General features: G+C 36.2%; 1 protein-coding gene across 9 annotated transcripts in view; it reads right to left on the bottom strand.

The window, feature by feature from the left end:
- PPP1R12A (protein phosphatase 1 regulatory subunit 12A) overlaps positions 1-14504 on the bottom strand; it is a 117154-nt gene that overhangs the window by 41686 nt on the left and 60964 nt on the right. For all 9 annotated transcript variants that reach the window (XM_014963642.1, XM_014963644.1, XM_014963640.1 and 6 more), the window contains exons 4-8: positions 6704-6863; positions 4702-4846; positions 1719-1793; positions 1201-1289; positions 915-1072 (exon numbers count right to left, since the gene is read on the bottom strand). In XM_014963642.1, the coding sequence (XP_014819128.1) occupies positions 915-1072; positions 1201-1289; positions 1719-1793; positions 4702-4846; positions 6704-6863 (627 nt within the window). The remainder of the gene's footprint in view (positions 1-914; positions 1073-1200; positions 1290-1718; positions 1794-4701; positions 4847-6703; positions 6864-14504) is intronic.

Raw genomic sequence — 14504 nt, 5'->3', positions numbered from 1 at the left:
AAAGATTGTTTTAAAATGAGAACTGACAGCTCACCAAAAAGGGTTACCTATTTTTAAAAATGTAAATATAAAATATTAACAATTTCTAATGATATCTATGTATTTTATTGCTGCATTGCAATTCTAAAATTCTTCATTAGGATTGAACATGTATCTTTAAACACTGATTGCCTGGCATTTGTCTTCTGATTTGAAAGAAAAAGATGCTATGCTGTTCTTACACCATTACTTGCTTTAAGACTCTGACAATTGTTTAAGGAAAAAAACCACGTAAATTCCATTGGAGAAGTACAGAGTAATGTGTTTCTTTGCAGACCTTTCCAAACTTTTCAAAGAACCTTCCTCTTAAAATGAAGTAACTGTTAACATTAAAATAGCACCTTTAAAAGTTTGAAAAGTACTGAAATAGTACACACTGAAAAAATATCCACCATTACTTTATGAATACCTGAGCCAAGATTGCCAGATTAATTGGTAATTACTTCAGGACAGCAAGAACAAATGAGAATGTTTGCACTTCTGTTCCAATCTCTGTACCAGTTTCATAAGCAAACACTGCTATGAAGCCTTCATTTGTGATTTCATCTTCTAACTTTTTCAGTGTTTTCTGGCATGCTGCTGAAGGCTTCTATTATTCCAACTATTTAATTAAAAGCATCAATTGTCAAGTAGCCAATCAAATAAACAGGTTAATATCTTCAAGCTAAATAGCAACCAGTAAAGACATCTGTTTGATATCTCTCTTATGACTTGACCTTAGATGCGTATAAACTTGCTTTAAAATGATTGGAAGCTTAGTGAAATGCAGAAGAATATGTGAAACTTAAGATACTTAACTCTGTATCATGTGATATTAAATAAGTAAATTTATAAAATAAAAACTTAAAAGATAGACAATACTCCAAATAACGTACCTGTCTCTGCTTCAGATTCTGAATCGTCATCCTCTTCCTCTTCACTAGAACAACTGGATTCATCCTTCTTTCCCTCTTCTTCCTCATCTGCTTTTTCTTGCTCCAGAGACTCTATACTAGTTGCATTCTTTTCTTGCTCCATAATCAATGTCTCCTTACTGAGTTTGAAAAGAAAAATACTTACTAAGCCCCCAACATTTACTAACACCTGGCAAACAGGACTTTCTGACAGCTTGTAACAATATTTTTTTTACTAAGAGTTTATAATTGTTCCTAGTTTACTTACTTTTTGAATGTTTTCTGTGTCTGATTATTATCCATGTTGGCTGTGGATTCAATTAGGGGAGATTTCTTTTCCCGTTTTTCACTATGAAGCTTTAAAACATACAGAATGATGCAGTTAAATTGATAGAACGGTATCAGTGAGACAGAATTACAAACGGAGGGAAATCTTTAACTAGTACAAACACTAGAATGTGTGTAAGCTTTCAAAGTGTCAGAGTTCAAAATCTAAAATCTCAGAACCGTTATTCCAAGTAAGTAGCTCATCGTTGATGCTTCACATCACAAAATGCCCACTGGACAAGGCAACTAGAAAAGGATCTTCTTTACTCCAAGGAATTTTGGTCACCGTAATAGACTCAGTAAAGGCACAGAAGATCTTCTGAGATGGCTATGGCATTACCTGAATTGGATCCCTAAATCAAATATTTGTTTCCAATCTATATGCTGCTCTGAGCTGCATACCGTATTTATAATAATCTATAACATATATCTATATATTTTTATATACAAAAGGCTTACCAGATTCTGCTTCTTTTGCAATTCTTCTAAATATCCTAGAATATCTTCATCTGCCACATCAAATGCTGTCTGCCCCTGGAGAAGGGGAAGAAGTAAAACACCATAACTGTACAGCAGAATTTAAATATAATGGATTATGATGCCTTATCACATGATGATGCAGGTAAGGAGCAAATTCAGAGAGAGAAATTAGAAAGTATAAGCCAAGCTCTATTACAAACTGTTAGTCTGTCAGTAGCTGAAAACAATTTTGCAATACTACTTTTTTTGGGTAATTGAAACTAAAGCATCTATACCTGATGAGTAAACATGTTTTATTTAGAGATAAAAACATGACTTCAATAAAATTTTGCTGTCCTTTGAAGGAAAAAAACCCAACAAACTACCAAGGAAAAGAAAAGTAGATTGAAAGAATATGATTCTCACAATATTACTTCCAAGCAACTATTCCAAAGGCAGTTGGATGGATGGATGGATCCTGAGCCGTTCAGTATCTTGTCCATCTCAGACTACCATATACAGCTTGATTTTTTAAAGTTTGAATTATATAAGCAAGCTATACTGAATTTAAGTAGTCATGCTTTCACATTTTTACAGTAAAATGGCATTTAACATTCCGTTTTATAAAACATCTGCTACAACCGTTTGTTCTTATCCCCCCCATAGTGTATGATTTCCATGGGACACGTGCTTGAATAATCAGAACATCATGTGATTCACTAACACAGAATAATGCTGTCAGCTGGAATTTCTTCAGCTTGCCGTATCTTACATCTACATAGTCACTGCAACTCTCAACTAGACCAGATGCCCACGGGATGTGAGATTCTATCTTTAAGGTCTGAATTGGAAAAGATCTCAAAAATTCCCTTTCTTCATTTCTACTTGAAGATGGGAAGGACTGACGCTCACAGTTTCACAAAGAAAGCCTAACTTACTTTGATACGTTAAAACAATATTTTGTATTTGTAAGTTTGCATTCAAATGTAAGAAGGCTGGAATCTAGGAATCTAAGTCCTTGATCCACTGGTATAAGTGCAGCTGCATCAACACACTGAGCGGACAAACTGAAAAGTTGGGAGGATCACGACAAAATCAAGTGCGTACTTTCGTACGATAACAATAAAGACAGAGCTGTCATTTAAAAGTGGTCACAGCAGCTTATAAAGATAATCAAAGGTGTTCATATTTGTCTTTGCTTATTTCAGTTTCTCAAAACGTTAACTAAAGGGAAACATATCCCTAATTACATTGTGAAGTCTATCTTAAATAGTTAGAAAGGATGGACTTTCAAACCATTAACTTTCACATCCATAAAACTTCTAACCATACTGCATAAGCACGTGCACCTTTCAACAGCATTACCCAAAACACCTTGAGGTCCTCTGACATTTGCACTATTACATTTAGTATAACACAGTACTAACCTGGAAACTAAACACCAAAATTATCTCAAGTTTACGTTTGCATTATGTCTACAGTTTTTAATCTGGCCTTCTGTTTTCAGGTAGCTATTAAGTAGGTTTATTTTCAAAAAGTATGAGCTAGACCTACCTTGACCTCCAAAAATCACTTTTCAAGAAAACTGATGTGGTTGGAAGATTAAAACTAAACCCAGTCCATAAAAGTTAATATCTGAAGGCAAGTGCCTAAACAATAACGGCTGAGTTCTCTGAGACTCTAAGCATCTACAACTGAAATCAAACCCAGAGGAGTTTCCAATCTTCCTATGTCCTAAAGCAAAAATGCTTACCAGCATACTTAAGAACACAACAGCCCAAACTTTCCTAGCTTGCACAGACAAGCACATACACCAAATAAAACAACTTACATCTCTCTGTACCTCCTTTATTCTTGCTCTTGCCCAAGTTGAGCCGAAAATACTTTCAGGAGAGTGCTCTCTAGAATACCACCCTCCACATTTTCACAACCCCAGTAAAAAAAATCTAACAGATAACTTGATAAACTGGCTTCAGTAAGTTGCATCAGCTTTTGATTGCCTGATACAAAATACAGTTATTGCAGCTGGTATTTAGAAGTTCTGTAAGCATCATACAGAAACAGAGTTGAAGCTATTTGAAATTTAATTCCAGAATTCACTGATTTTACTGTAAGCAACCTCAATTTCTAAGGGAGAAAAAGACTAAAACAGTTCAGCAGCAGTAGCTTTGCCCTTACACAGAGTAAATACTTGCTAATTCATTATATGTATCTGCATATTTCCCTACTTTATTTTTAAAAGTTCATGAAAAAATTCAATGAAGAATTCATCTTGAAAGTTGGGCAGGTACGTTACATATACAGTATTGACAGAAACTGGAAACAGATCAGACTCTATCTGTAAAACATACCGCAAAGAGAAGAAAGAGCTTCAGCACTTACACAGTTGAATGAAAAGTTTTGGATCCCTGTGATGCCTACATGAATCATGAATATATTTCTACCTGTAAGGAGCAAGATCTTGCAAAGCCAGCAAGCTACGTGGGCGTTTGCGTAAAAGTTGAGGAAATCCAGCATAGGAAGCATTCAAGTTAAATCTAAGGAGTCCAGAGATGCCTACAGGTTTCTTCCAGGGCACCCAAACCAGCCTCTTGAGTCTGCCAACACAAGCTGATTTCAAAGCAATACCCAAAGGCATCAGCATTGTCTTCAGTGATCAAATGAAGGCCTGCATGTAGATCCATCGAGTCACTGATTCTGTACTTCTGAAATGTCAATAAACCCATTCTATTTTGAATTTCCATGTCAAAGATCACATGGATCATTTTATGTAGAACTAAGTATAAAGTTGGCCTAGAAATTAATTTAGACAATCAGAGAATTTAGTTTTGAACACAAACATGCTGTTTTGACAAAACATGCATTATTTAAAGCTCCACGTACAGTAAACAGCAGTTTATCATCACTTTTCTTACCCTGGCTTCTAAAGTCACTTTAGAGACCAGAACTTTGTATCTTGACAAGGATTACATAAAAATCCTACCACTTTGTTGACAGCCTCCATATCACATAGGTTTTCCACTAAAATGCGACATGCTTCTTCTTTACCCCAGTGAGCAGCAGCATGAAGTGGTGTCCAGCCATCATAATCTTTAATATTTACATCGTAGCGAGCCTGTATTAAAAGCCTAAAGAAATTAAAAGAATTAAATCTTGACACTGCTGACAGGGATAAATAAATTGTTGTAAAACCATCAAATTATTCTACAATACTATCTTCCTCCTTCATACATATTTTAGTTGGGCTGTTGACAATTGATTAATTTTATTTCCTTTTCATTGTTCAGTAGGTATATATATATATTTTAAGGAAAATTCAAGAAAAATAGCCTTTTCCATTTTCTTCCTTATTCACTTCCTCTTCATTCAAAGTCCATTGTTTCTACACAGTTAGATATTTTTCTCTACATTTGCAATCATCGAGAATAGCCCTCTCAAGAAAAGGAGAGCTCTAAAATGTCAAAAATTGTTAGATATAGTGTTCTTATCTAGTAAATTATTGAAACCTCCTCCTGTTCTAATATTAGTTGCATGAAACTTGCATCTCCTCCTGTCATTAACATTTGATGTTTTAAGGGTCTAACGTTCATGTGCCTCAACTGCTCTCTGAGATGAAGCAGAGCTCCTCAAATAGAGGACCTGCTTTTCAGCCTGCATTTCACACTCAAAGTCAGCATGGTTCTGATGTGAGTGTCAAAGTGACAACAGAAACGTAACCTGACAAACAGTTTTGGGTAAAGGGCTATCAGCTCTCTGAAACACTGTCCATAATTACTAAAAATCACACAATCGTGGAGTATTCTGCAAAAATTCTCTCCATTTCTCAACAGCCAATATTCTTATAGTAGTACCCTCCAGTGAGTCAACTTTCACACGTGTTCAGCTGTGAAGTCTTGCAGGCTTGCATCCTACACAGAGCACACATTTTATTAATTTTGAAAATTGCCTGCATATGTATTTTTCCCTTCCTATGAGAAGTACATGGACTGGACTACAAAAAAGACACTGAGACAGCTAAAAAAACCCCACCCCATTTATACATAAAATTTCCTTACAGACACATGGGATTCTAAAATAAAAATTATTCTGTTCCAACAGAATAAATTCTCTTCATCATGTTGAACCATCAGGGTTTTTTGAAGCAGAACTCTCATTCAGTAAATTCTAGGTAATGGTTACAGTTATTAAAAAAGCTCTTTCATTCAGCTTCTGTATTGACAAACTGTTACAAGGCTCTGCAGACCTTAAAGGCAGCGATACTTACACAGTCAGGGTATGTGCTCATTTTCACTCATGTTACAGTATGTAACTGTTCCTAGTACTGCTAAGGCAGTCAAGTACATTTACAATCACAGTAAAGCAATGTATTATTAAGTATGATTTACTTCAATAAAAGCAGAGCTTTGATGAAAAACAAATTAACCTCTGTTATAGTGTATTCTTGTATTGTATTAATGAAAAGCTACCTGTGAATTAGGGATACACCGAAAGCCTGAAGCTTTCCAGAAAATATTTCAAGAGTCATGATTTTCAAAAACAATATCAAAAAAGCAAAATTAAATTATCTGTTCTTTAGGTCTAAAAACCTTTACTCTAGATTACAAACTCTGCTTTACATATGCAAATAAATATGGTGTCTTGAAAATATGCATCAACCAGAATGTTAATCGGCATTAAAAAAAAAGTATTGGCTCTAGAAACAGGGTAAGTTTTTTGTAAGCTTTCTTCTTTTAAATAAGTATGCAGCTTCAATATGTACACTGTGTTCATTTTTTGCATGAATTAACATATAAAGCCAACAGCATCATGACTTACAAGTGTTTGAAAATGTGAAATCAAACTTTGAGGCAGAGATAGTTCTAGAGATCGTTATTTTCTGAGATACAACCCCTAAAAGTCAGAAGTGTCCAATCTTATCAATTCCAAGCAGCATTACATCAACAGGACAATGAAATATGAAAAATTTCCATTTAAACCACACTTACTTTAAGACTTCTGTATAGCCCTTCGCAGCAGCTACATGAAGTGCTGTACCACCAGATTTTGCATGCCTGACATCATTTATATGGCCACTGTTGAGCCACTGTCTCGCATCTCTTAACATTATTCGTTCTTCTTCTTTTCGAGCTGCCTCTATATCAACCCCTAATTCAGACAGGAAAGGGGAGAAGGGAAGGGAAGACACAAAATAGTTTAGTTCAAACACTTGAATTATGTAACAAATCTTACACCGTGTTTATGTAATACAATAAAAAAACAGCTAGATAATATCAATAATGTTCACGGTTAGATATTAGTATCTTTTTGAAGATGAGTCCCAAGAGGTTATGAAAACATCCATTGCTGCAGGACACTTTGCATGCATAATGCAGTTTTTTCATAAGAGAAGGAAAAAAAAAAGCGCTACTAAAACTGGCTCTTTAATTTTAAGAATTTCTACCATCATAGTAATAACTACTGAAGTCACCTGTTAAAAAAAGCATAAAAATTATATTTTGACCTTCTAAGCATCAAAATATAAGTCTGGCCCAACATATCTGTAGAAAGTAGCCACAATGTTTTTACGAGGAGATAGCTATGTGAAGAGGAACAGTCTAACTTCTCAACATTGATAATAAGAAAGATGGAGCTATATCTTTCATACTTTAGAAAGAATTTCTGGTTTGTCTTCTATCATTGTGAAACACAAACCTTATACTCAAATAGCCAAGCCTTTGGAAATTTCGCTTCACATCTCAGGTTAAAAACATCACCACAAAACCACTGAAAACTTTTTATAATATGTTTCACAAAAAATTCTCATGCACTGATGAAAAGGAATGCAATGTAACATTTACAAGCACACACATCAGGTTAAACAGATTGAAAAAAAACCCCAGACCCTAAATGGGGAAAACAAAGCATATATTTGCAAGCATTTTTAAATTCCTATCACATGGATTGATCTAAAGAACACAGCAGGAAAAAGGTCTTGAAGAGAACTATGCGTGAGCATTGCTCTGTCTATGCTGACTGAACAGTGACAACTTTGTGAGGAAAAGGGACTTGGGAATTGTGGTCATGAAGAGCACGAACTGTATCTGGATTGACCTCTAACAGGAAATCAGTGGGCCAATCTTCAGCAAAATTATTTTATGTACATGATTTGTTTAATCTTAGACACTGATATGCAGGGACTTAAATATATAATATATACTGTTCTTCTGTCTTCTGCATTTGCAATTTCTCATGGAGCAAAGCATTAACTGGGACATAATAAAAACAAATGAAATCTAGAAATGGCTAAGGATGTACTAGCTAAACCCACAAACCTCAACAGTAGCAGAGCAGAGGTTAAGATAAATGCTCCTTGACTCAGATCTAATTCTGCCTTCTTTCAGTATTTCCTGCAGAAGCTTCATCTGTCCCCAAACCGTTTTTCTACAACAAACTTGTTTCTATCCCATAACTCCCCTCACTGTCCAACACAACAATATAAAAACCGCAAAAAAGACTGCAAAGCTACAACATCTTTTTTCAGAACTACTCTATAAAAATAATCTTAATTAATTTTCGAAGTCTATAGAAGTGGCCCTCATTAAAGAAAGTATTAATATCACAGCATTAAAAGACACAGATAATATAGAGATGATCATATGTAATGCAGTGAATCATTCTACTATGTAAAATGTGATAAAACGGATTACAATAAAACGGACTCATGAAGCTCTTATCTTCTACTTTACTAAGTATCATAAAATAACTGAGGCAGGTTATACATTAAGCGTTCTAAGCAGTTGACTGAACTCCTAGACTTATCCACTTAATCAACTAAAACAATCACTTCGGTCTTGGCAATTTAATAAAAATTAACAGAATGATGAAACCCCATAATCTGGAGGCTAAGTCTGCAAGATGCCGGAAGATACAAAAGATTGTTGAAGCTAAGACTAAGAAGTGGAAAAAGCTAAAATGTACTTGTTTGAGAGAAGCTGTGGTAAAAAAGTAAATACATGGAAGTTTCTAAAACTCTCTCAAGACAACCCATGACAAAATAAATCTGAACAGAGATTAAATTTTACATATCTAATAATCTTTATAAACTCTGACAGGTATGAAGAATGAAAACCAGGAACTTTGAATCAATAACGTACTGAGAATCATGTATTCTCGTTCTTCTAGAGGTTCCTACATATTGAAGTGTGAACTAATGCAAATTCTAACTTCCTTGGGCCTTCGCATCCGCTTGCCTTTTGGAATGACACAGCAGTGTAGATCAGCAGATCGTGGGAAAATAATTCTCTAGAGTCCAGTCATTTACATTTACAAAACACTACTGCGCAGACAAAGAGTTTATATATCATCTGTTAGTCACACTCATGTCCATCCTTTTTTTTCATGCCTGAGGTCTAACTGTGAATCCTTATCAGCATGAGTAACCTTCTCCACCTGAAGAACCTGACGTAAATTCCTATCAGTGTCAAACTGTTCGTGTGTGTGGCTGGGCATTTTGAGGCACTTTTGCATAAAGGAAGAACAGAGGAAAAAGTTCCCCCAAACCCTGATCTTGAACTTCTAAAGGTTAATGTCTAAGCATACTTTCCCAGAGAATTATGTCAAAATAGCAATGTTTTTGCAGAAAAAGTAACTAATACTGAAAATAGACTTCTATCAATATCAGAAATAATTGCGTTTCTGCAGCCCACACAAGCTACAATGGCTGCAGAGGACTAATGGCTGCATCAATACATTATTTTACAAGACAGTAAATTTCTGACCATATTTCAACAGAAGAAAGTACGAGAATCTTGCCAATTGAAATAAAACATCCCATGTTAATAACTGGCACGAAAAAGGAGTTTAACTCCGTGTCATAGAAAAAAAAGCTGCTCTCTGAGATAAGCTAAATACAACTCCCATTAGTAACTACAGAAAACGGCATGTGAACAGCCTCTATTATACCTTGTAGGGACCTTTTCCTCGCTTTTGTTTTCCAGCCTCTATTAAGATATCAGGGAAAAAGCAAAGGCTGGTCATAGGTTTCCAAGGCTTCCCACGTCCAGCCTATAGATGGCAATGCGCTGCCTCAGCTCAGCTGCAGCCCCGGGTTCGCCCACACCATCCCTCCGCTCAACCTCCCTGGCAGCCCAACAGCTCCTTAAATCATTAATAATTTATTGCTAAACGCTCTCATTTTTTCTGATCAACAAGTGTTATTCAACAGTTCCAAACAGGTTTGAAAACAGGACGCCGTTCAGTGAGCGTTTAATGAAATTCAGCATAAATTTAAATGCTGAATCATTGTTTCAGGGCTCCTCAGCCATATAAAGGCATGTTTTATAGATACTGCATGGAAGAGCAACCCACTTTTTACTTCATGTAGCTAATGTTTATATACAAATGTAATAGTTCACATTTTATCCACATAAACAAAGCTGAGTTAAGCAACACATCCGAGAGAGTCTCGTTACATTTACCTATAATTAAGAATGAGGAACATTCGCCTCTCCTTGGAAAAGGAGAAGCGATCCCTCTGAGAGCTAGTGAGCAGCCACCATGCTGCGTTATGAACTCCTGATTCACCTCACGTCACCTCTCCCCGCTAAATCACCTCCCGAGAATGTTTCCTATAATTCAAAATAACTGCTTAAGCAGTTAAAAATAATTCTAAGAGGCCATCTGATGATAAACAGCTAAAAAAATTACTTTGAACCATTAAAGTTAACCCTACTCGAGACCCGAGGAGAGGCAGCATCTAAAACCGGGCAGGGTTTGCCGGGCCTAAAGCCCCGACTCCCTCACATCTCCCAGTTTTCACCAGTGCAAACTAAAACTTTACACTACTGGCAAAAGACAACTTCCACAACCTTGATATGCTGAAACACTGCAGAGTAGAAACATACAGGATCATATCGAGAAACTGTACCTAACAATATTTCTAATGAAGATTGAGAATTATGTGGATTGCAGTGGCAGCTATATGCATGGCCCATGATAGAGGTATCAGCCATATGGAGAAAGAACAAAACAGGTCCTAAGAGAAGTTTTTTGAACAACACACAAAGTAGTTAAAACACACAGCATGCAAATGAAAGAGTTGTTCAGCATTATTTTGGAATAATTTCCACAAAATACCTAGTTTTGCTATTTGTAAAGTGTTCATAACTGTGTCAAAAAAATCTTTATACCTTACCTGAGCACGTATGCAATTTATCTTTTCACAAAGTAGGAAACTAAACTAGGTTTTAAGATTGAAAAATAATTAAGCCAGTAATATCCCTTTGAAGATCAGGGTAGAAAAATGCATTTCTTACTCTTGGAGTGCTACTGCTTCACTTCCAGGACAGCTAGACCATTGCATCAGCAGGGTCCTGCTCTATGCCCAGCAGAACACAGGGGACCTTGTCTGGGGGTCTGTGGCCCACACAAGAGCACACATGAAATGACGCCTGAACCAGGGGTCACAATTCTGACGTGTCACATACGGAGATCAGAGTAATTGAAGAAAGATAGATACTGGATAATATTATTATAAAAGCTCTCTTCATTTATATCCTACACTCCTCACAACAGAACTTGTAATACAAGAAGATTAATTTGGATCACTGACCATCTCCTCTCTAGACAGGTCTCATTTTGGAGTCTGAATGCTAAAATAGGATGAGCAAACACTGCAGACGCTTTGCTTTATTAAGCCTGCAATGTCCCATAAAGCTGAACTGTGTTGTATTCTAGAATTTATTTCTGTAAATCTAGTGTCTCCAGAGGCTCCATTTTTTGTCCTGTAGTTAGACATGTCCTTAAAATATAATTTGATACCTGCAAAAATTGGGCATAAGTACAAACAAGGCTGAACAGTAACACAACTGGAAGACTCTGTCTGAACTTTTCCTGTAAAGACTGAGGGTCTGCAAAAGCAGCAAAAAGGGTGAGCTAAAGCGGTGATTTTCCCCAGATTTCTAACAGAACCATCCAATGTCGTCACTTTGACGTGTCTGAAATCACAATGAACCTGACTGATCTTTCCAAGCAATCTTCTGCCACTGAATGACACTGACTGCTGACACCCACATGTAGGAAGCCATACTCAACAGCTTTAAATCAGCAACACAAAAATTAAACTATAATGAATGTAGGAATAAACACACATGAAAAGGCTGCAAGGCAAGAATGTTACAGAAAACATTTACTTGAATTTCATGCTGCATGTTTTATGTACACAGAGTAAGATTTTTTGGCACCCAGTTTTGTTTATTTTCAAAATAAATAGGCTGATCTTCCACTACCCAGTAACAGTGAGACAGGTTTGATTATTTCACAGACCCCACAGTTAACCTGCATTATGAAAGCAGCACTGCTTTATTTTATACATGGAGCAATGCTAAAGCTGGAGAGATAACTACATTCAGCCACATGTATAGTCAAAGATGAAACTGTCACAATGCATGTGTTAATTCCATATTAAGATAAACAATTAAGTTCCTATTTTAGAGCTATTAACTTCTCTAGATGCAACATACACACAATTAGGCACTTTCCAGTGATCATGATAATGGCTAAATAATCGTTCTTTATACAATATTAACTTTATATGCAAGCTAAGGATGCCATCAAAAGCCTGATTAAAATCTTATTGAGGGGACAAATGTCTTGTGATTTAATAAGATAATATACGACAAGTGCACATCCAGATTCGTACTCTTTCTATTTCATTCTCATCCACAATCATTAAGAATGATTTCATCCCTGCAGGTAAAAGCCCTTAGGCTATTACACCTTCAGACACAAATTCAGAAGGAGGGATGCTGCAGGCCTTCTTCCTTGCTTCTGTGAAAATGCAACTCCTAAGTGGTCTAACAGCAAAGCAAGCTAGGTAGAATGCATTCAAGAATGCATTCTTTTATATATATCTGTATTTGTGTAATATATAAGTAGAATTTTATATATATTTATAACCATATGTTTTAGTGTCCTGTTAAGACCAGGAAGGCAGAAATGCTGTCAGGGATGTTCACAGTGTGGTGACTCTTCAGCACAACATCCAGTTCCTGTTCTCCAGAGAGGGAGGTCAATCCATTTTGGAGCACAGCCCTAGTAAGGTTTTTTTCTCATCAGACATGGTGCCTCATTCAACTTTTTCAAATCATCTGAGAAAAACCAATCTTCTGAAAATCCTTCAGCTAGTCAGCAAGCCAAGTGACATAAGAACGCAAGAGGAACACTTGGAAAACGGGTTTTCTACAGTAAGTGAAATGCAGTATTTTAAAACAATCTGAATTATCCCTGCAGAAGCTGACAGCTACAGTGTGGGAACATCTACATTCTTCTCAGACTCCTAAAGACAGTATGATAGACAGTTTATGGTAAGCTTTAAATATGAAATATGTAAACCACACTGAAATTTTCACTGAATTGTGGCATTTAGGTTAGGTTACCAATGCTAATTTTACGATTGGGCTGTTCAGAATAATTAAATTTGCAAAAGAATAAAAATTAGCGTGTAATGTTGAATCTCTGTATTGCAAAAAGGTACATAACCCCCCCCAGTGACATATAGATAAGGGATTTTGGAAGACTTCTCCTCCCATATAATGTCAATTTTACCAAGAACTATTACAGTCAATTAGTACAGCCCATCAGTTAAGTAAAACATTTCAAAAAGAACCTTAAAGAATTTAGGCTGAGGCATGTTCCAGAAACAACTCTTCAGCTAAGACTGACAGTACTGTTAGAAAAGAGAACGACTGTATTTTTTCCAAATGAATTAAAACAGACAAATGGTAGTACAGACAAAAAAATATCACAACTATCTCATCTGATGTTCTTCATGTGTTAACTATAATAACTGCTAATCAAAATTCCATTGGCACTACCAAATAATTGGATCAAAGCCTTTGTCAAATCTACAGTCTACTGCTATGTATCTGCAGGTATCTCTTATTTCCCTGTGTATCACGTCATCCACTTTCTTTTTACCATTTGCTTTGGGTATTAAGCAGGTTTAACCATACAAATTAAATCAGGGTAAAGCCTGAAGGAATTCCTTGTTTACTGTTAAATTATGTAAATCTATCTGAGAGATATAAATTCAACGCTACAAAAGCCCCAACATTTTCAAGGAGGAAAAAGCCTTTTAAGAGGTGGGCAGGGGTCTTCAGAAGGGAGATGCAGTCCCCTAGCACACCCCCCACAAAGCTCCATCTTTACTCTGAATGTCATATTTGTTCAATACACAATACAACTCAGTTCTTTAACTGGGAGTTCTGGGAAAGTAGTGTATTTCTATTGGACTCAAGGTGGTCAACAACTGAATATTCTTTCCTCTGTGGAATGGAAAAAACCAAAAGCTTTCAAAGACCTTTCACTGGAAAACCCAGCTGAGGACTGGAACATGGAAAACAGCAACGTAAGGAGGGGGGAAAAAAGCAGGGGAAACCAAATCAATGTGCTTTTTCAAAGGCCAATTTCTCTTTTAAAGACACCACTGCCAGTACTAGCAATTTTCTAGGAGCAAGGTACTTACATTTAGGGCATACGTTTTTAAACAATGCTGTCAAAACTTGATGCCTACTCATTAAGTGTTACATGAATGCTCTCAGAAGAGTACACAAAACTGGGAGGAACCTAAAAGTTCACAATAGGTTCTGAGGCCTAAAACAAGTGCAATGTAAGACTCCTTATGCCAAGACTAGTTTCAGACATTTGGCATTGTAGATGGGCATTGAAAAGGTCAGAACTAGACACAAAAGGTGATTTATGGGATATAGTACAGTTGTTTACTCTTTGTTTTAGTTATTTTGGGCTTTC

The sequence above is a fragment of the Calidris pugnax genome, unplaced genomic scaffold, assembly GCF_001431845.1.
Source record: "Calidris pugnax isolate Ruff unplaced genomic scaffold, ASM143184v1 scaffold44, whole genome shotgun sequence".
Classification (NCBI taxonomy): domain Eukaryota; kingdom Metazoa; phylum Chordata; class Aves; order Charadriiformes; family Scolopacidae; genus Calidris; species Calidris pugnax.
Note: the sequence above shows the minus strand (reverse complement) of the source record. Positions and strands in the feature narration are given on the sequence as shown.